The 22197-nt window shown below is 34.0% G+C and overlaps 1 protein-coding gene across 1 annotated transcript in view; it reads left to right on the top strand.

The window, feature by feature from the left end:
• Window positions 1–22197, top strand: part of CCSER1 (coiled-coil serine rich protein 1) — a 1475382-nt gene that overhangs the window by 1440087 nt on the left and 13098 nt on the right. Inside the window, exon 12 of the mRNA XM_058432918.1 lies at window positions 7625–7720. Coding sequence (XP_058288901.1) covers window positions 7625–7637 — 13 coding nt within the window. The 3' untranslated portion in view covers window positions 7638–7720. The remainder of the gene's footprint in view (window positions 1–7624; window positions 7721–22197) is intronic.

Genomic DNA, 22197 nt, shown 5'->3' with positions numbered 1-22197 from the left:
AACCCATTTGATGTCAAATATTTCTCCTTGACAAATAAGGCCCAAATATGTCATAATATGTTATATACTGATGTGCACATGAGATAGATCAATATATGAATTGATCTATGGATAATTCCATCACGTTCAATTAGTAGCAGGGCAGAATCAAAGAGTACAATTAAATACATAAATAAATATTTTTTAAAAGACTAATAGGAATCAAGGCTGCGGTTTTCCTATACACATCAGAGCTGTTAAGTATATCCACATTAGCCATAGCCCATGCAAATTGAAACTGTCATACCTACTGCATGATCTGTTTCCCTTGCATTTTCTAACAGACAGAATCTGTCAGCGTGCACAAGCAAGATGAATAAAGGGAAATTGAGATAGCAGTTTTAGCATGGCATCTGACAACTTGCTTAAATTAAAGCTATGTACAAAATGCATCTCCTATTATAAAAATGTATTTGTGCTCTGTGCTTTGGGGAGAAGCCATTAGACACTCCACCCCTGAGCTTTAACTACTGAACTTTGATATATTTGCAAACTTAGATTGGAACTGATAAAGTAAGGAGTCGAGTGGATATGTTGTACTTGTAATTTTGGTTTACCGAAGGAACACACATGTGCATCAAGGCAGACATTTGCCAAATGTTTTCTTTCTTTCTTTGCGTGTTTGTAATTCTGCCAAAAGAGAACAATATACACTGCAAATTGCTTGACTTAATGAGATTGCTATCTAAAGTTCCCACCATACTTTGGAAGCTATAATGGTCATGCAGATATACACTTTGGGCTGGGCAATATTTAAGAAATGATAGGAAAATAGAAAAATTATGATTTTTAATTGTGGAATTCAGCTTGATTTGTCCTAAATGTTGGTGTCTGTTGCTAGAGTATTTTAAATCTGTAAATAAATAAGCATGATAAAAATAATCAAGGATTTTTTCCCAGGATATGGAAGAACTATGTATCACAAATAATGTTTTTGATTTGGACTTTTGGAGTTGATAGTTTTGTTTTCCTGGAAGATAGACTTTTGAATTATACTTTATAAAAATAATCTATTTAAAGAAGATCTGTCATTTAATAGACATTTTAAGAGATGTTTTAAACACTAGTATTTTCTTGAAAAATCTTTTTTAAAGCTGAATCATTCAAAAGAAAACCTGGATTAAACAGTTCGATTTTAAAAGGAAGGGTATTTTTTGGAAATATCATCTTAAAGCTGTTTTGTATCAGTATTTTCAGCATTGTTATAATATTATTTGTAATACTAAGAGTAACTCAGGCCTGGAGAAGGTGTAAGCCCACTATGCTAATGTACATCAGTAACTGTAAAACAGGGGTTCTTTGTAAGTTCCTCTTGTGTATATATAGTAACTTATAACAATGGCATGTGGGCATTCTTTCAGTGAATTGCTTTCTTTGTACTAAAATCTCTAGTTTTCTAAGACAGTTCCATGTATAAAAATGATTTATACATTTCTCCAAGGCGGTACATATCCAAAGACATGACACCAGGGGGAAAAAGTGCTTGTTTTTCTGATGGAAGCAGTGGTCTTTTCTTTTCTTTCCTCTTCCTTTTGTGCATGTGTATGTGTAGCTAAGCCTAAATAACCCTGTGAAATTTCTGCTGCAAATTGTCTCTTCTGAATTTAGAATGTGTTTTAAAGGAACACTTAGGAAGAGAAATACCTTGAAGAAAAGCTGTTTCCACCTGAAATAAACTGTTCCCATTTTTATAATTATTGGAACATGAAACTGTATTTCTATGAACTCAGTGATTTTTTTCCTTAAAATTATATGCTAAGAGAGTCACCACAAAACTATGAATTCTCTCTCGAATTATTTTTGCTTCTTTGGAGCACCATAGTCTTTGCTCAAATCACAACATGAAACTGTTGCTGCAATGCTAAAGATGTGAATCCGCCACTATCAATATGGTCAGGGTAAAACCTGGAGCCACATGTTATTCAAGTTATTTTTGTTATCTAATGATTGACATGAAAATAAAATAGAAAGCCAATATTAATTTGTAGGCATAGTTGCCCAACTTAAAATGTTTACAAAGATTTTCATGATTAATCTGGGTTTATGACGTGGGCTCTACCCCTTATATTTTCCAAGATTTAATCCTAACCCATTGTCATTATTTCCTAAATGTTGAACTCTCGTTATAGGAAATTCCACAATTTGTTTTGTTTTCTTTGTCTTGTTTAATAGAGATAATACCCATACACCCCTCTCTACAAAAAGTTTTTAAAAATTATTATGATATATTTAAGATTCACATGCCCAGGATAAATGATTAAATTCCACTAGCCCTCTCAAAAACTTTCTTGGCAACTTAGTTGTTGATTAAACAGTAGGAACAGTTTGTTGAATGGTTAGGATTATCTCTCCACATCATTCCTCATCATCACCTTCTCATTATCAAGAAATAGTAACACATAGCAGTGGATAACTTGGAATACTTAGCATAATCTCGTAATTATAATCTAAATTTTTACTGCTTTTTCACTTTCAAAACTTAACATTCTAAACAGGTATAGAAGGAAGTGGTTCAAAATAACCCTAAGATTCCATTGAAACATATACACATAGATGAAAGTAGAAAAGAAAGGGCAATACATGTGAAGATGATACCTATGATTGCCATTCACGTTACTGAATCACATGCCCCATGACCAGAAGCTTTTCCCTTACTGATAATATTAGCTCAAATGTAGCACCCATTCATTTTTACCAGGATTTTGATTGCTATCTAAGACTTGACTTTATTTAGGCATTATTATCAGATCCTGTTATGTATTTTCATATGCATATATATATATTTTTGTATAAGAAGTATTTCAATCACACATAATATTTTGGGAATTTACCTCTCCTAGAGTTTAAGCTTTTTAAAACATTTCTTGTTTTTTTCTCATGTGCTAACTTTATCATGACAACTCTAGGCTGTAGAAGGTGTAATATAAAATACAAACTAGTTTTGGTTCTTATAAAATGCTGATTTCAGTTAAGATTGGTCATTTTTTTAAACAGCTGAATTACACTGTAGTATAAAAGCAAACAGTCAACTAAGCAACCAAACAAAGAAGCTCTCTTCTTTAATAATACTCATCATTGCCAAATGTTTATTTTTGAAATCTTGTTCTGTGCCAACTTGTTTCACCATGTTAAACTGCATACATACCCATGAACTGTTTATTTACAATACATTTGATCTCATTAAGACCCCAGTTCAATTTCCAAGGCACGCAGCCCAAAACCAAAAAGTTAAAAGGTAACACTCTGTGGTTGAATTACCTATGGAAAAGAATGAAGGAAGTTCACTCTGTTTAAGATGTGGAGAATTTCCTACAAATAGTTAAGGTAAAATAAAATCATTAATAGAGAGTAGGTTCCTTCCATTTGCATAAGTGATCTAGAATATGGGATACCATGGTTCTTTTTAGAGCATTTTCAGTGTAGCCTCATTAACTTCTCCAATTTAATATGACATACATACTTCTTCCACTTGAACATAAAATTCAAGAATAGGAGCATCCTACATCTTTCATTCTTTCCAAACATTACCTCTTTAGTAAATTCGGGTTGCTATAACAAAATACCATGGACTGGGTGGCTAAACAACAGTCATTTGTGTCTCAAGTTCTGGAGGCTAAGAAGTCTAAGATTAGGGTGGGGCAGAATAAATTATTGGTGAGGATCTGCTCTCTGGTTTGCATGTTGGAGAAAGAGCTCTGGCCTCTTCTCTTCTAATAACTACAATAATTTCATCATGGGGGCCCCACCCTCATAATCTCATCTAAACCTAATTACTTCCCAAGGGCCCCAACTTCAAGCACCATCACAGTGGGGGTTAGAGCTTCAACATATGAATTTTGGGGGGGATATAAAAATTTAGTTTATAGCACTCATTTTCAGGTCAAAAAGCCCACTTCTCTAATCACATACTTCAATAACTAGTTAGGTAATTATTGTTTTACTCTTTGTAGATTAGATCAGAGACATTAGGTAATTTTTCCAGGACACACAACATGCATTTTTAGTTAAATTGGATTTAATAACCCTTGAACTTTCCATTTATGTCATGATTATCTCCAGAATATGATCTCTTCTAAGGAGGCAGAGTGATTTAAACAAACATGTGCTGCTTCAATGTCCTTTACTCCTAAACTTCCATTGATATTGCTAGGGACAAAAAATTAGGCAATAATCTATTTTAGGAAATCGAAATACTGTGCATTGAAAAGCAGTTTTAAAACAATTATTGACGTTTAGTTTAATAAATACAGAATTTTGAGAGGGCATCTCTTCTATTTCAAGGTTACCTCCCAGAAAAACTGACATTCTAATTTTCTTCTCTTGAAAGCAATTGGAAAAAATACTAAGAAATGATTTTATATTTTTTAAAGTAGAGGGACAATGAAGTGTCTAACAAAAGGAAAGCATACAGAAAATGAAAAATAAACTAGTTATCATATCTTTCCTTCATAAGACATTGATACAGACATCATCAAATTCCTGTTTGTATTGCCTTATACATACTTAAAAAACAAGATATTTACAAAAATATTTTAGATATTCCTATCTAGGAACTAAAATTACAGCTGATTTAGAATTTGCTTAATTATCGGAAGGAATTGACATGAAATGAGGAATACAAATTTACTTGTACTAAATTTTTAAAGAAAATGTATTATATTTTGTAGTCAATTATATATACCAATTTCATGTCTGAATAAGATGTAATCCTGTCATGAATTCTCTCTTCCAAAAAAGAATGCAAGAGAATTGAATATTGTCTTAGTTAGACCCCATTTTTAAGGAAAAAATACACCCTATATGATATATTCTTAGATATATAGGTTTGAGATTAACATTGATAATAGTCTTTTTTATTCATCATCTCTAAAACTCTAAAACTTTAGTGAGAAAGATAATAAATAGAAAATTACCCTGGAAATTAAAGTTTTTAGCAATATTGAATACAGTAGTATAATTTTTTGTGGCTCTTGATTCCCTAAGAAGAATAGTGATTTTATTTAATGAAAATTTCTCAATTTGGTTAATATTCTAAGAAAATATTGATATATTTAAGCATGATGATTAGAAAAATGTGCATATTTCCTGCTCATAATAAATTTTAAAACAACAAATTAGTTGTGTGGTACCTGATTGCTTTCAATATGACATTAATTTGTTTTGAACTTGTCTTGATGATCGATTGAGTTACACATGCATTCATATACGGAATAAAGCATTGTGATTTACTTCTAGGTTCTTGAGGGTTGTGACAATTGGAAAATGACAAATCAGCCACTTATTTCATCAGCTAGTTGACACAATTTATGTTTCTACTTTCCTCACCATCAGGCTTTTTAAAATTTCTGATATATAGCAATACTGTGCAATGGTCCCCAAGGACCATTAGAAGAATATACTGCTATATTTAATGTCAATAGATCTATACTATAGTATAAAAATGCTGTACTATTTTTATCTTCATTTATTAAAACTCATTACAATTCAAAATTCAAAATATATTTCACAACATTTTGACTTTGTAGTTTAAGAAACCCTGTGACAGCACAAACATGCAATTTTTTTTTCTAAATTCCCTGTCTTTATCAACACACACACAGAGTTTTAAAAACTGGTAGAAGATGGATGATTCAGTACAGTTACTGAAGCATTCAAAATGATACACGTATATGTATCCATTTGGCATCGAAACTGGCCAATAGGGAAGAACATACAGTTAAAATGCTCCTGCAGTGCCTCAAAAATACACTCCAACATCTTGTGTTTACAGGGCCTCACAGCTTCACAGTAAATAGTGTTCTTCTGCAGTGTACTTTCATATAATGCAATTTAAATAAGCTGAAACAAAGCATTATGGTATATTTTATAATTTATATTTAATGTGATGTTATGGTTTAAGAATCAAGCCATTTTCCTGATGATAGGAAGAATTATTTTTAATTCTAAACTTTATTTTCTATAAAGCATGTCAATAAGCAATGTATATGTTTTTTCTATTATATTACTGAAGGTGTTAAACTTTAGAGTTGTTTTGAAGACTTTATGAGAATTCATAAACTCTATTTCTGGAATTTATTGGTTTATTTTAAAAACCCTTTGATTATAATTATAATCAATCAGCACTTTTGTAGATTAATTATGTAGATATTTCTCTCTTAAATTTCAGTCATGAAACAGTAATTTTAAAAAGTTTAAAAAGAAATATTGATGTGTCTAGTACTTACTATTTATTCTTTCAAATATCCTCATTTTTTATCTTATTTTAAGTGACTCTTGCGTATCTCATTCCCTTTTATGGTTCTTACTTCTCTAATATAGCAAATGCTTTGACATTTGTAATGATATTATCAGCTGAACAGGTATCATAGCATTTTATGTACAGAAATGACACAAGTGAATATTACAGTTTAAGGGGGATTTAAAGTTCTAATCACTTTTCAGAAGATGTTTGTGAAAAGTGAGAACCAACTTTTAGACAGAAAGTTATTTGAGTTATTACTTTATCCAACTGTAATGTTTGATTTAGTTTCATTTGTAGGCCTTTACCTAAAATTTAACAATAAGAAAGAATATTGCTTTATTTTAAAACACTACTTATATTACACTGGTAGTCATATCACCAAAATCTAAAAATATCAAAACAATAGGATGTTAAGAGGTGCTTCTGAATTCTGTGGATCCAACATTATATATTTTCCATTAAAGAAGAGCTGGAAAGAAAGGGAAATATACATGTAAACCTAGTCTTGAATTCTTCTGGTGAAGAATGAAATGCGACCATAACCTGTAAATTTGAGCTGGTATCATTTTTCAACTAAATGGCTGATTTTAAAGAGTCTATATTGGATATATTAGGTCAGATGCTGGCAAAAGTTTTATCTTCATACAAACAGACCAGATAGCTTAAGAGTGGACCTGACATCTTTAGACTGAAACAAATACCACTTAGTTGATTTGATAAAGCTGTAGAACCATCTTAAAAGCCATCATCACTCTTTTGTTTTTAAGTTCTATCATGAGAATATTATATTGGTAAAGAGAACATGGCTGGGCCTGGGCAACATGGGGAAACCCCATCTCTATAAAGAAAAAAAAAAATTAGCCAGGTGTGGTGGCATACACCTGTAGTCCCAGCAACTCGGGAGGCTGAGGCAGGAGCATTGCTGGAGCCCAGGAAGTCCAGGTGGCAGTGAGCCGAGATGGCATGACTACACTCCAGCCTGGGCAACAGAGAGAGATCTGATCTCAAAAAAATGAAAAGAAAAGAAAATACGGCTCATTTGCAGAGGCTTTCATGTCTCCAAAAGCTGCAAATTTAAATATTTTAAGCCATATATTCAAGGATTGTTTTTCATGAAGAAAGTAAAATGAAGAGTGGCATTTATAATCACCTAAGAATAGATGTTGTGTGGTGAGATTATAACACATGTTGTTGAAATTCAATTCCGAATTGCAATGTAAAAGTTGGAGAGCCAATTGAAAGTATTAGTAGAACACAGGAAGTTGATACAGGATATTTCCAGATCAACTGAGACAAACCAACATCTGATTATTCAGTGAGAATAACATCAACCCATGCTTTCAGACACAAGAGCTGAATGTGAAGCGTTTTAGAAGAATCTTTTCATAACGAAGCCCAGAAACTGATGAAGCCATTCACATCAACTCATTCATATGACAGGTAAGCTCATTACATAGCTCTAGGCAATCATGCTGTTGCATTCGAGGTAAAATTGGAGTTATTGTAAATATGCAATTTGGTTTCATCCTAAACAGGCTTATATTAATCTTTCAAAGGATATTGTGCAAACACTTCTTAGAAAGGAACTGTCTACCTTATTGGAAATACGGGTTCAAATGTATATACTGTGAATCGCCCAACTGTAGAAGGTGATTATACACTTTCCCAAGATAGTGGATGAATTGTAAGGGACTTGGAATGTGGTTAGGAAAGGAGGGATTTGTATCATTGTTCTTAAAAGCAGTAACATAATTGTAGAATTATAATCTAGTCAAACAATGTACCCTTAAAGAAGTCACATATGTCCATTTGTGGTAGCTCTAAAACATGTTGGAGAAATGAATATGAAAATATTCTGTAAATAGAGCAGTTGAAGGCAGCTTAATGTCTGAGTTCAAACTCCATCTGACAATTTCTTGTCGTGTGCCCTTGGAGCATTTTTTATCTCCATTTTTCCATCTGTGAAATGGGACAATAATGGGATACCTTATATGACTTGCATGAAGACTGAAAAATAGGGCCTATCACAGAATAAGAAGAATTTAGATGCTTCATCAATCACTTACCCACTCAATCAATCATTTGCCCTTCCTAGTAGATGGGAATTCTTTGAAGTATTTGGCTTTCTCCAAGTTTATCAACCCATGAGCATTGATGATGCTATCATAGAAAAAACTAAGAGAAATCCCTAGAAAAATATCAAAAATTCTATAATCTCTGAAATTTTTGAATTTTTCATGAGTGTTTTTTTTAGAATTTCATGATTAAAACACTGTTTTGATAATGAATGGATTTGCACAAAGACTTCTGAAATTTCTGTATTCTTTTAAAAAATGAAAACTTATCTTTAGTATCAAGTTCTTTGGTTACCATATAATGTTTCACTAATGTTTATCTTGCTGAAGACAATGTTACTTCCAAACATGGGAAGCCTACCACATGTTTAAAACAAAAATGTTTCAAGCTTTTACAGAGCTATTTATTTTTACTATGTTTTGTTTCATACACACACAAAAAACGTTTCCTGTTCTGAAACTGCTTCATTATCTATTAAAAACAAAACTCATGAGAATGCTTGCTGAAATGTTAATAACTTACTGACTTTAAAGAGTACCATAGCATATAACAGTGGCCAAAAGCCACTGTCTCTTAACAGTATGTTGTGCTTTAGCTGACTACCAGAAAGGTAAAATGTAATAGCAAAGATTTTGGCCATTTGTATTTATTATATTGCATTTTAAAGAGGGTGTTCCAATTCCATTTCTCCAATAGTCCTTTAATGAGATAGCAGTCTTATAAATCACCTCTCATTAGGCTTTCTCTCAATGTGTGCATGGAATCCTTAAAGCTTACATTAGTAATAATAAATTCTGAAATTTCCACTAAAAGTTCTGATGTTGGAAGTCTTCCTAATCTATGCTTTGAGTAGGGAAAGTGACAATTGAACATAGGATTTAAAATTGATAGGGTTGCAGCCACTCAGAGGAATGATCTACACTATAAAAATCTATCCTTTTTTAAGAATTAAGGACAACTTTAGTATTCCTGAATAAAACCATTCTGTTAACTTTATTACATTACATGAATAATCAGCTTTGTTCATGCATTTATGCAACCCACGTTTATGCTGGTTACCTACCATCTGCCAAATAGTGTGATCTGCACTTAGGGTGCAAAACAGAACAATAATTAACCTATATTTAAGTGTTTTACATCTATACACATGTATATATATGTACATAATCCACACACAGTGAATAGAAGCTTTGTCTAGTAGCTGAAATACATTTTTATTAATTGTAATAATGCCTAACAATTACTGAATGATGTTCTGTACAGGTAGGCACTATATTAGATACTTTACATAGGTTTTTTAATCTAATCTCACAAGAAGGCTTTGGATACATATTCATATTATTATTCCTATTTTGCCTTTGGGAACAATAAAAATTAGGAAGTTGTCCCAAGTCACACAGCCAGTAGCAGGTACAGATGACTGTTATATCAAACAGTGCTATTCTATATTAACATAGAACAGAGCAAAATTATTTCTTCCAGAGTTATTAAGGAAGGTTTGTAAATAATCTGTGCAGACATTTTATATTTGAAACAGAATTTTCAGATGCAAAAATAGGACAATTATGAGTTGTCCTAATTATACTTTACCTACTAGCATAGAAAACTATGGACATTGAATATGGACTTTAGACTGAGAGAGCAGTGAATTCCAGCTGTATACATTACTGGTTATATAAACTTGGCAAAATTGTTGATTTGTATATATCTTAACTTTTCTGACATGTAAAAATGTGGCTAATAATTTCTACCACAAAAGTTTACTTTAAAGATTAATCTCAATAATGTAGATGAAAGAACATCACAATAGCTTACAGGTCATTTATGATCCTTCTAATTCATTTTTTCCACTCTCTTTGTTCTACAAAATTAGCATGGGTTCTCAGGCAATTACGAACGTATATGACTTTCGCAATTCTTATGAAGCAGCCTTAACCAGGCACTTTATTTCATTTTTATTTGGAATATCCCCATTAGGTATAAATGTGCAAGAATTTTGTGGTATTCTCAAACTGACTCCTGGAAGCAATTAAGAAATTTGCTGAAGATAAGGTTCACAGGAGTGATAGGAGGGAGAGTGTTAGGGCTGTAATTGCTGGGCCAATTCACTTATAATTAACTTAGTTTTAAAGGTTAGCTCTGTAGTCAGAATAATCTTATTGCAAGTTCTATCGAACTTGCAAAGAAAAATTAATGTCCTAACTGTACAATAATTCTAGAAATTTTTAGGGAACTCAAGGTTACCAAGCACATCTCATAAGATTATTGCAAACTTGTTTCTAAAACTAGGGGTAGGAACAATATAAAAAGAGAAAGTCATGGACCCATTTTTTCTTTCTTTTTTTTTTTTTTTTTTTTTGAGATGAAGTCTCACTCTGTCACCCAGGCTGGAGTGCAATGGCGTGATCTTGGATCTCAGCTCACTGCAACCTCTGCCTTCCAGGTTCAAGTGATTCTCCTGTCTCAGCCTCCTGAGTAGCTGGAACTACAGATGTGCACCACCACACCTGGCTAATTTTTGTATTATTAGTAGAGACAGGGTTTCACCATATTGGCCAGGCGGGTCTCGAACTCCTGATCTTGTGATCCACCCGCCTTGGCCTCCCAAAGTGCTGGGATTACAGGCATGAGCCACTGCGCCCGGCCACCATAGACCCATTTTTTAATGAATATACAAAAATAATTCCAAAGAAAGTATTAGACAACTGCACCAACATTTAACAGAATATATCATAGTCATATAGGGCTCATACCAAGTGTTCATAGATGACTAACATAAAAAATAAATGTAATCCATAATAAAAACATTAAAGAAAAAACTCATAATTATTTCAATTGGTATCTTAAAAAGACTTTAATAATTACTAACCCATATTTATCACAAAAACCATAGCTAATTTAGAATTGGTTGAATTTGTAAGGGTTATATACTAAAGTCCTACTTTAAAATATGATGGACTATCTGTTCTAGCTCCAACTTATAAAGATCTTGGAAATAATCACTCCCATCCTTACAACAAGGGAAAGCTAAACAAGCTGAAAATCAATGACTTTTCTTGGGCCGAGAGCAAGAGAACTAGGTTGCAAGTCAAACAACAACTCTGGAATATGGTAAGCGTCAAATTTGAAGAATCATAGCCAAGATTCCCTTACCCGGAGAAGACACCACTGAAGATATAAACTGGTAGGATCAGTTAGACAGTAATTTTAATGAACTGCTGGGGTTTGATACTGAACTAGAGTAAGAGTGAGAAACTCACAGGGCCACAGTTTTGTGAGTATCCCACAATTCTGTATATTTTTTATCCAGGAAACCCACAAGGCTCTTGTGACAAAGATCCAAGAATTACCTCCTCCTCTCTACGGCTAGCAGAGAGGAAAAATAACCATTGTAAAATATTCCCAGAGCATTCTACTTAACAAAAACCTACCTCTCCAGGGAAAAGACTTTACTGGAAACATCCCATGTGGGGGAAGGGCAGTTCTCTCACTCCAGCTCCTTCTGGCTTTTCTGTCTCACTAAAGAGGTGGAAGTTGAGACAAACTTGTGAAGGTCCTGATCCCAAAACAAAGGACGGAGATTTTATCATAAGATTTTGGAAGGCTTCCTCACTCTCTCAATTTAGTACTACACCAACAGGGCTCCAATAGAACAATGGATTATGGCTGAAATTGCTGCAAGATTTAGAGTCTCTGAAGGGAAGTACTTAAGGAAATAAAAGTTAACAAATGAGACAAAAAAAAAAAGGAGACTAGAGGAATATTAAGCATCTACCTCCTGTAGCTACAGAAAACCATAAATACAGGCCAACTCCTAGATAAATTAACATAAAACCTCACACTATTTACCTTAATTTTTATTATCGGATACATCATGTTTGGCTTTCAGCAAAAAAAATTAAGCATACTTAAAGGCAAGAGAAAAACACAGTCTGAAGAGACAAAGAAAGTATCAGAATGAGACTCAGATATAACATATCTTGGAATTATTGGACAACAAATTTAAAATAACTTATCAATATGTTAAAGTCTCTAGTCAAGTAAGTGGATAACCTTCAAGAACAGAAGGATAACGTAAGCAGCGATATGGAAACTAAAAAAAGAAAAAGATTCAAAAGAAAATGCTAAAAGTAAGACACATTATAACAGAAATAGAGAATGTGTTTGGTGAGCTCATCAGTGGACTGGACATAGTCAAGGGGAGCATCAGTGAGCATGACAGCAAGTCAACAGGAACTTCCCAAGCTGAAATGCAAAGAGACAAAAAATAGAATAAATAGAAACTGAGTACAACACCCAAGAACTGTGGGAAAATTTCAAAAGATATGAGATATGTGTAATATGTTTAAGGAGGAAAAAGAGAAATGAAACAGGCGAGAATGATGGCAGACTAGAAGACATTAGCCTTCTAGAAAAAAAAAAAAAAAAAGAAAAGAAAGCTATCCAAGAACAGAATTAGCCCCAGGAAGGCTCAAAAGTCCAATTCAGAATCTTCAGCAACACAATGGAGCAAAAAATGGACAATGGCCAAATTAAAAGGATCACTGGGAAGATAAGCATACCTGAGATGTCTAGTGACAGCTAGAAACAAAGAAGGGTAGGGGCTATCCATAGCAGCCACATGGCAGCTGCCACCACAGTCCTTAGTAAACTGTTGTGCAGAGGATCCCAGCAGTCATTGCCACTAAGGGTCTCGACAGCCGCTGTGGAAGCCACAGACTCCCCACAGCTTTCACAACAGAGCTCTACTCCAGTGTAGTGCTCTGCAGAGGATACTGGGAGCTTTAGGAACTGAGGTAACCAACAATCATCACCAGCGTAGGCCCCCTAAAAATGAAGATGCTGCTGCACCACCCAACAGAAATGAGCTGCTATTGCACCATCCAGAGACTAGGGCTGCACCGCCCCTCCCAATGCACACTCTGAATTCTGAAGCCATGGTGGATCTGCAAACACATACCCCAGACCCCAGCTCTGTAGCCACTCTATGAGTGCCTTTGCCTCAGACATCACAGCTACTTCCAGAGTGTACTAGCCTGCACTCCGATACCTGGAGCTCCTGTCTCTTTACATGTGCCCAAGCTCTAGACCCCAGTTCTGAGGTCACGCTGCATATGCCTGTGCCTCCAGTTCCTGACTCTGCAGCCATTGAGAGTCAATCTCTGTCTAGGACACTGGAGCCATGGCTGCAGTGGGAACTCCTGTACTCTAGACCCTAGAGACATTGTACATATGCTTGTGCCCACAGTTTCAAACCCAGCTGCCTAGCTGTTCCACAAGCAACCCCACCTTGCACACCATTACCAATGACACAGTGGGAGTGCCTGCATCTTAAGAATTAGTGCCACCACAGGCCTGAGCCCTAGAGCTGAAGTTCCTCCATGTGCATTCACACTCCAGACCCTGGTTCTGTGGCCACTCCACAGAGATCAAACATCAGACACCAGTAACAACACCATTGCAAGTGTGTCTGAAAACCAGACCCAGCACCAAACGGGATCCCCTTGGCCACAACTTCCCTTGTGGAAGAAACAAAATAAGCAGGACACCAGCAGCTCTAGATGCTGCTGCAGATATTCATAGCCTTGGCCACTGAGGACATCTGCAAATTTTTGTTGACACTGATGAAGCTTAACAAAAAGTGCACTATTGTGCCATTACTGAAGCAAGAACTGCTGCATCCCATTCAGTCGGCACCCTCACTTTCACTCATAAGCAGATGAAACTTGTCCATTAAATGTGGAGGAGGTTACTGTTATATCGAATGTTCAGACATCAATGTAAGCCACAAAAAAGCATAAAAATCAAGGAACTATGACACCACCAAAGGAGGACAATAATTTTCTAGTAATTGACCCACAGAAATGAGTATCTGCAAATTGCTGGACAAAAAATTCAAAAGATTTTTAAATGAAGTACAGAGAGCTGCAGGAGAGTGCAGATAGACAATTCAACTATATCAGGAAAACAATACGTGGAAAAAATAAGGTCAACAAAAGAGATAAAAAAAGAATCAAGCAGAAATTCTGGAGCTAAAGAATAAATGAATGATATAAAATGTAATAGAAAACATCAACCGTCAGAACAAAGAGTCTGTGAAGTTAAAGACAGACCACTTTAAATTAGTCAGAGAAAGAAAAAAATGTAACAAACAAAAATAATAGAAAGGGAAAAGAATGTGAAAGAGTGAAGAAAGTCTATGGGATATATGGAACATCATCATATGCCCCAGTATACACATACTGGGAACAAGAAAAAAGGAAGAATAAAAAAAATGGCAGAATGCTTACTTAATGAAATAATGGCTGAAAATTGTCCAAATCTGAGAAGAGATATGGACATCTAGATATATTAAACACAAATATTTATAAACAAAGTAAAGCCAAATATATCTTCTCTGAAACACACTATAATCAAACTGTCAAAAATTAAAGACCAAAGATAGAATTTTTGAAGCATCAAGAAAAGAGATTTATCATATATAAAGGAAACGCCAGAATGCTTTCTGCCAATTTCTCAGCAGAAACCTTGCAGCTTGAAGCCTTCACCAGAAGCAAATCCTGATGCCATGCTGTTTGTATAGCCTGTAGAATCATTAGCCAAATGAATCTCTTTTCTTTATAAATTACTCAGCCTCAGGTATTTCTTTAAAGCAAAATAAAATGGACTAAGATAGACATAAATTTAACCAAAAAGGTGAAAGTTCTGTACACTGAAAATTGTTACTGTTGGTTTATACTGATTTAATCTTCTTACTGATTACTGATTCTGTGATATCAGTTGTAATGTCTCCTCTTTCATTCAGATTTTATTTATTTGAGTCTTTTGGCAAGACCTAGACTCCAATAAGTCACTTTCCCAAATGTCTTATATCTTGATACTATCATCTTGGGGTTTAAGTTCCAAAATACGGATTTTAGAATGCCACATACATTCAAACCGTAGAGCATGTGGAATTTAACAAAAAGGTGAACTCATAAAAACAGGGAGTAGAATGATGGTTATCTAAAATTAATGATACTATACTTCAGATTCAGGAGGCTCACAGAACACCAAGTAGTACAAATATATTAAAAATTTTATAGCTAGACATATAATATTCTTAATAAATTTGAAAGATAACTTTTTTAAAAGAAGCAATAGTAACACTGTAAATGGTGACATTTGACATGGCCTTTATTGGTGAAATATGTTAAATCATCAACCAGGATAGACAAGCTGTTAATTTTCAGTTTATTCTCCAAATTTTCTTCAGCATCACATAATACGTCATGAATATGTTGACTTATTATGCTATTTGAGAAACAACTTTTCAACTTGTCATACTGCATCTCATTCAACATTTTAGTCAGTATAATTTTGTATGGTGACATTATTAGTTTCACACCAATGACATGCCTGTTTGTTATCTTGGTGATAAGTTCTGCTACTAAATACCTTGTATTTTGTAGCTTTTTATTTAATTTGTGGGTTTTTTTTTTTTTCAAAAATAAGGACTTCACTGTGCTTGTTTAAATAGTAAAATAGCCCCTTAAGAAAACATGAACAGACCAATAATGAGTAATGAGATCAAAGCAGTAATTAACTTTCCTATCAAAGAAAAGCTCAGAATCTGATGGCTTCACAGCTGAAATCTACCAAATATTTTAAAAAGAATGAATACTATTTCTACTCACACTATTATTTAAAAATTAAAGAGGAGGCACTATTTTTAAAGTCATTCTGTGAAGCTAGCATCACCCTGATACCAAAATCAGACATGGATAAAACAAAGAAAGAGAGCTACAGGCCAGTGTCCCTGATGAACATAGATGCAAACATCCCAACAAAATGCTAGAAAACTGAATTCAACAACATATTGAATTGAACAACACATTCACCATAATCAAGTGGATTCATCCCAAGGATGCAAGAATGTTTCAACAAATGCAAATCAATAAATACAACATTTCACATTAACAGAATCAAGGACAAAAACCATATAATCGTTTCAATAAATATTGAGAGAGCATTTGACAAAATTCAACATCCATTTGTGATAAAAAAAAAAAGTCTCAACAAACTGGGTACAGAAGGAAAAAACTCAAAAACAAAACAAAACAAATAAAGGCCATGAATGACAAATCCACAGCTAAGATTATATGGGGAAAATTGGAAACCTTCTCTCTAAGATCTGGGACAAAACAAAGATGCTCACTTTTACTCAGCTTAGTACTGAAAGTCCTAACCAGATCATTCAGGAATAAGAAAAAAATAAAGGACATACAGATTGGACAGGAAGAACTGAAATTATCCTTGTTAACAGATGGCATGATCTTATATTTAGAAAAACCTAAAGATTCCATCAACAAAAAAAATCCCTGTTATAACTGATAGACAAATTCAGTAAAGTTGCAGGATACAAAATCAACATAACAGAATCAGCAGCATTTACGTATGCCAACAGCTAACAATCTGAAAAAGTATTCAAGAAAGTAATCCAATTTGTAATAGCTACAGAAAAAATACCTAGAAATAAATTTAACAAAAGAAGTGAAAAATCCTTACAAGGAATATTCAAAACACTGATGAAAGAAAGGAAAGAGGACACACCAAAAATGCAATGATATCCCCGCTTATGAATTGGGAGCATTAATAGTTAAAATGACAGTAATACTCAAAGTTACTTACAAATTCAATCCAAATCCTATCAAAACACCAATGATTCTTCACTGAAATAAAAAATCAATCATAAAATTCATATGGAACCACAAAAGACCCAGAATAACCAAAGCAATCCTCAGCAAAAAGAACAAAGCTGAAGGCATCTTGCTACCTGACTTCAAAATATGCTACAAAGCCATTGTAATTCAAGCAGCATGGTGCTGGAATAAAAACAGACAAGTGGACCAATGGAACAGAATAGAGAACCTAGAGATAAATTCACACATTTTCAGCCAACTTGTTTTGGACAAAGGCACCAAAAACACACATTGTAGAAAAGACAGTCTCTACAATAAACGGTGCTGGGAAAACTGGATAAATGTATGTAGATGTATATGAAGCTAGACCCTATGTCTTATCATATAAAAATCTAATCAAAATTTATTGAAGCCTTAATATGAGACTTGAAACTATGAAACTACCAGAATAAAACATTTAGGAAACACTTTAGGGCATTGGTCTGGGCAAAGATTTTTGGGTGAGACCTCAAAAGCACAGGCAACAAAAACAAAAATACACAAATGGGATTACATCAAGCTAATGTATTGCCAAGGATATAATCAACAAAGTGAAGAGACAACTCAGAGTGGGAGAAAATATTTGCGAACTATTGTCTAACAATGGTTTAATAACCGGAATATTTAAGAAAACAACTCAACCACAGAAAAATAAATAATCCAATTAAAAATGGACAAAAGATCTGAACATTCATTTCTCAAAAGAAGACATACAAATAGCTAAAAGTTATGTGAACAAATACTCTATATCACTAATCACCAGGGAAATGCAAATCAAAACCACACTGACATATTATCTTACCTTTTTTAGAATAGCTAATATTAAAAAGATGAAAAACTAACCGATGCTGGTGAGGATGTGGAGAAAATAGAACTCTTGTACAGTGTTGGTGGGAATGTAAGTTAGTACATTAGTACATAGTGACTATCGTGGAAAACAGTATGGAGATTTCTTACAAAACTAAAAATGGAAGTTTTATATGATCTAGCAATCCTGGTACTGGATATTTATCCAAAGGAAAATAAATCAGTGCATCAAAAAGATACCTGCACCCACATATTTATTGCATCACTATTGTGTTCATCAACAGATGAACGAACAAAGAAAATGTGTTATATATACAAAACCGAATATAACTTAGCCATAAAAAAGAATGAAACTCTGTCATTTGCAGCAACATGAATGGAACTGGAGGTTATTACGTTAACTGAAGTAAGCCTGGCACAGAAAGACACATACCACATGTTCTTACTCATATGTGGAAGCTAAAAATGTGGATCTTTGTAGAAAGTTGATTGGTGGTTAACAGGCTGAGAAGGGTGGGAGAAAAGGGAGAAGAAGAGTGGTTGGTCAATAGATACAAGGATACCATTACATAGAAGAAATAAAGTCTATTGTTTGATAGTATAGTAAACGGGCAATTATAGTTAACATACCTCCCCTCCAGCAAAAATATAATTTGTTGCATAGTCAAAATGCTGGAGGCGGGGTATTGGAATGTTTGCAACATAAAGAAAGTGTGAATGTTTGGTGAGATGAATGTTTCAATTGCCCTAGTTTGATCATTACACATTGCATGCATATATCATAATACGACATGTGTCCCAGAAATATGTACAACTATTATGCATCAATTCTAAAAAAGAAATAAGCACTTTTAACTGTCAAATGCCTGTGACTTGTGGTTGAGTGTGATTTCTACTCTTCTAGAGTCACGTTGCATTTGTATGTTGTTTCTCACATACAGCACATAATGGAATAGTATAATTTGGATTATCATCCCTTCTCATGCAATATCCACTCATCAGTTGCTTTCCCTATGAACATGTTATTTTTAGTGTATGTCCCTTGTATCACTAGTGCAGTGAAATGACTCAGAAGGTTTTAATTCTTCATAATTAATTTTCTAAATAAGAACTTTATTGAGATATAATTCACATACCATAAAATTCAACACTTTAAAGTATACACATCAGTGATTTTTAGTATATTCAAGCAGTTGTTCAATTATTCATTATTAAATTTATCATATTTGTCCTTAGGGCAAAAATGAAATTTTTTTTTTCATATGACAACATATATGTAAAAGTTACCTAATTGGACCATCAGCCATATTTTAAAATACATGTTCTAATAAAATATAAAAAAGAATACTGTAAAAAAATTAATATTAACATATAATATTAATTAATATTAAAATATAAACTCTTGACATAATGATTTACTTCTGACATCCACAAACTAAGTTTTGGAACATTATATTTGAAAATATCTTCTACCTTTTCTATATTTGAAAAAAATCCAATATCTTCTATCTTTGAAAAAAGATAAAATAGCAGTCCTCAGAAATTGCCCTGCACTTTTAGCGTCATGGCACAGTCATCCTTATGACAACATTGACTGGCCAGCTAGTATATTTGGATTCAGCAACCTTACCATAGGCATTTATTGCCTTGGTAGTGACTATATTAAATTTCTTTTTTTTCCCAAAGCTAGTCCCTGTTAACCTTACTATGAGGAAGAGAATGATGATAAAGACTGGTAGATTAAGCTAGATAGTAGCACTGTTTGGTGTCTGGGTTAATATATTGAAGGTAGCTCTTTCAGGCATTTTTCTTCTGGAAGTAATATGGAGCTGTAGGAAGGAAGGGAATTAAAAACAAATCCTGACTTTTTGGTCTGAAAAAATTGAAAAAATGGTGGCAACATTTACTGAACTGTAAGACCATACAAAGAAGGTTTTTTTTGGTTTGTGTGTTTATTTGGCAAATACAATATAATTAAGACTTATATTTTGGATCTGTTAATTTTGAGAAGCTTTTTAGACATCCAAATGGAAATGCTGAAAAGTAGTTAATGCTATTGCTCTGGATATCAGGAGATAAGTCAAAGCTGTAAATTTTGATTCTTTGCCTGCGGGTTCCCTTTAAACCACTGGACTTGGCGAGATTATCTAGAGCAGTAATTTGGAGAAAAAAAGTAGAGAATGGAGAAGTAAATACTGTGGGAGGAAACATTAATAACATGTACTAGGAAGAAATGGCCAATGAGGTAAATGAAAAACAAGAAGACTGTAATATCCTGAAAGCCAGCTGAGGAGCTGAGAGTATTCACTATATCAAGTTATGCGTAAATATCAGGAAGTATGATTAACCTTTCCAGCTAGACATCTCTAGCCGGTCAGAAGCATTTATGTACAACTCAGCATGTTAACATTTTTTAACATTACAAAGGACTCTGTCTGCTGTCACAACAACTTGTGAATTATAGTGCCCATTTTTTCAAAACTCTGAATATCACTAAGACATTTAACTGTCCAAAGTCCCTGATTTCACGTATTTCCTGGGTACAAAATTCTTATAATGCACAAGTATTTTATCATCCACATCTGTAAAGATCTTCTCCTAGTTGTCGCCTTTCCAAAACATATTTGATTATGCTAAAAATAAACCAGTTCAAGGTATGTTCAAACACAAGGAATAAAATCTTCTACCAGGTGTGATTCTACAATGAAACGTTTGAAAATCAGTTTGGGTAATATTATTAAGCATCTTGAATTTCAGGATGAGGTTTTGGAGATGTTTATTTTTTATAAATTCTGAGTTTCTGAGAAATTATTCCGGCAGCGAAGGCAGGCTAAATGAGAGAAACAAGACATTAGAGGCAAGGGAGCTGGCTATTTGATTATTATACATTAAAAAAACAAAAATCTAATGTGGGCTCAAAGAACAGAAGTGAAATACAGGGGAAGATATACAGCTAGGACTTGAAAATGCAGGACTAAGATTCGGTGGGGTGCTTGGAAATAAAGGCATATATTGGAGTTTCACAGGCAGACAGGAAGTGATTGAAATATTGAAGTTAGTAAAATGAAAGAAGAGAAATGAGAAAGGAAAGAATAAAAGATGAGTATCAGATTTCATAATGTCTATATTTATGGGTTAGAAGAAAAAGAAGAGTTATTTAAAAGACTGAAAAGAATGGGATAAGAAATCGTGCAGAGAGAAGATAATATTGTTAAAGGAAAATATATTTTCATATTTGACTGTTTTGGAGGCAAAGGAAGACATAGGTGTATTTGTAGCCTACAACAGAATGACCTTATACACTTATTGTCCAAACTGGGACATTTTTGAGAGTGAAAAGAGATACCAAATAATAACCACGCTAATTGATTTACAACAGCCATAAAGTAGTACTTTCCCCAGAATGCTGGATATAACAGTCACTCTGAATAAGAGGAGACAGCTAGGGGGCAATTGCAGACTATATCCTCGCTAACAGGAGAGTAAGCACTTGGTGAACTCAGACAAGAGAGGAGAAATGAAATCAAGCGCATAAGCAGAGTAGTCAGCCTTGATGAGAAAGGGGGAGTGTTCTTCCTAAACATCAATAGAAAAGTAAGAGTAGCAACAGAGGCATTTTTAAATGGAAAGAGGGCACTAAAGGATTTATCTTTAGAGCACCTCAGTCCTTTCAGTATGGTAGGCAGGAAGGTCACCTAATGAAAGTAAAAGGTACCGCTGGGGATTTGAAGATTGCAGAAAGCTTTTCAAAGGCCCACTGTTGGAGATAGTGGAGGAAGTCAATATACACTAAATGCAAAGATCACCAAGCAGAATCAACATCCCATGCACTTTTGTGACATTCCAAAAGGATAAACATATCTCATAATAATAGCTACCATCTAGTGAATATTTACTATATGCTCTACTCTAACATGCCCATATTCCATTAGTGACCTTATTTTAATCTCAAAACAATCCTGTGAGAGAGGTGTTATCATTTCTCCATTTTACAAAAGAGGATACGGAGGCACAGAGTGATTAAGTAGTAAGCTATCCAAGGTCACACAGCTAAGATGTGAAGAGCTATGGCTTAAATGTAGCCAATCTGGCTTCAGAGATGACGGTCTTGACCACTGAGCACACTGCTTCTCAAGGTTAATGTTAACTGTGTGTATTTTGAGTCATAATACAGATTTTAGACTGGCATTCATCCTTAGAAGTAAGTAAAATGGTTTTGCAAGATCATTCACGTATCCAGGGGAAGCCAAATAGAAAGCATTGCCCAGAGTGAGTGTTTCTTCCTGGCAACATTTGTTGAGGCTCCACCATGAT

This window comes from Hylobates moloch, unplaced genomic scaffold, assembly GCF_009828535.3.
Source record: "Hylobates moloch isolate HMO894 unplaced genomic scaffold, HMol_V3 SCAFFOLD_2, whole genome shotgun sequence".
Classification (NCBI taxonomy): domain Eukaryota; kingdom Metazoa; phylum Chordata; class Mammalia; order Primates; family Hylobatidae; genus Hylobates; species Hylobates moloch.
Note: the sequence above shows the minus strand (reverse complement) of the source record. Positions and strands in the feature narration are given on the sequence as shown.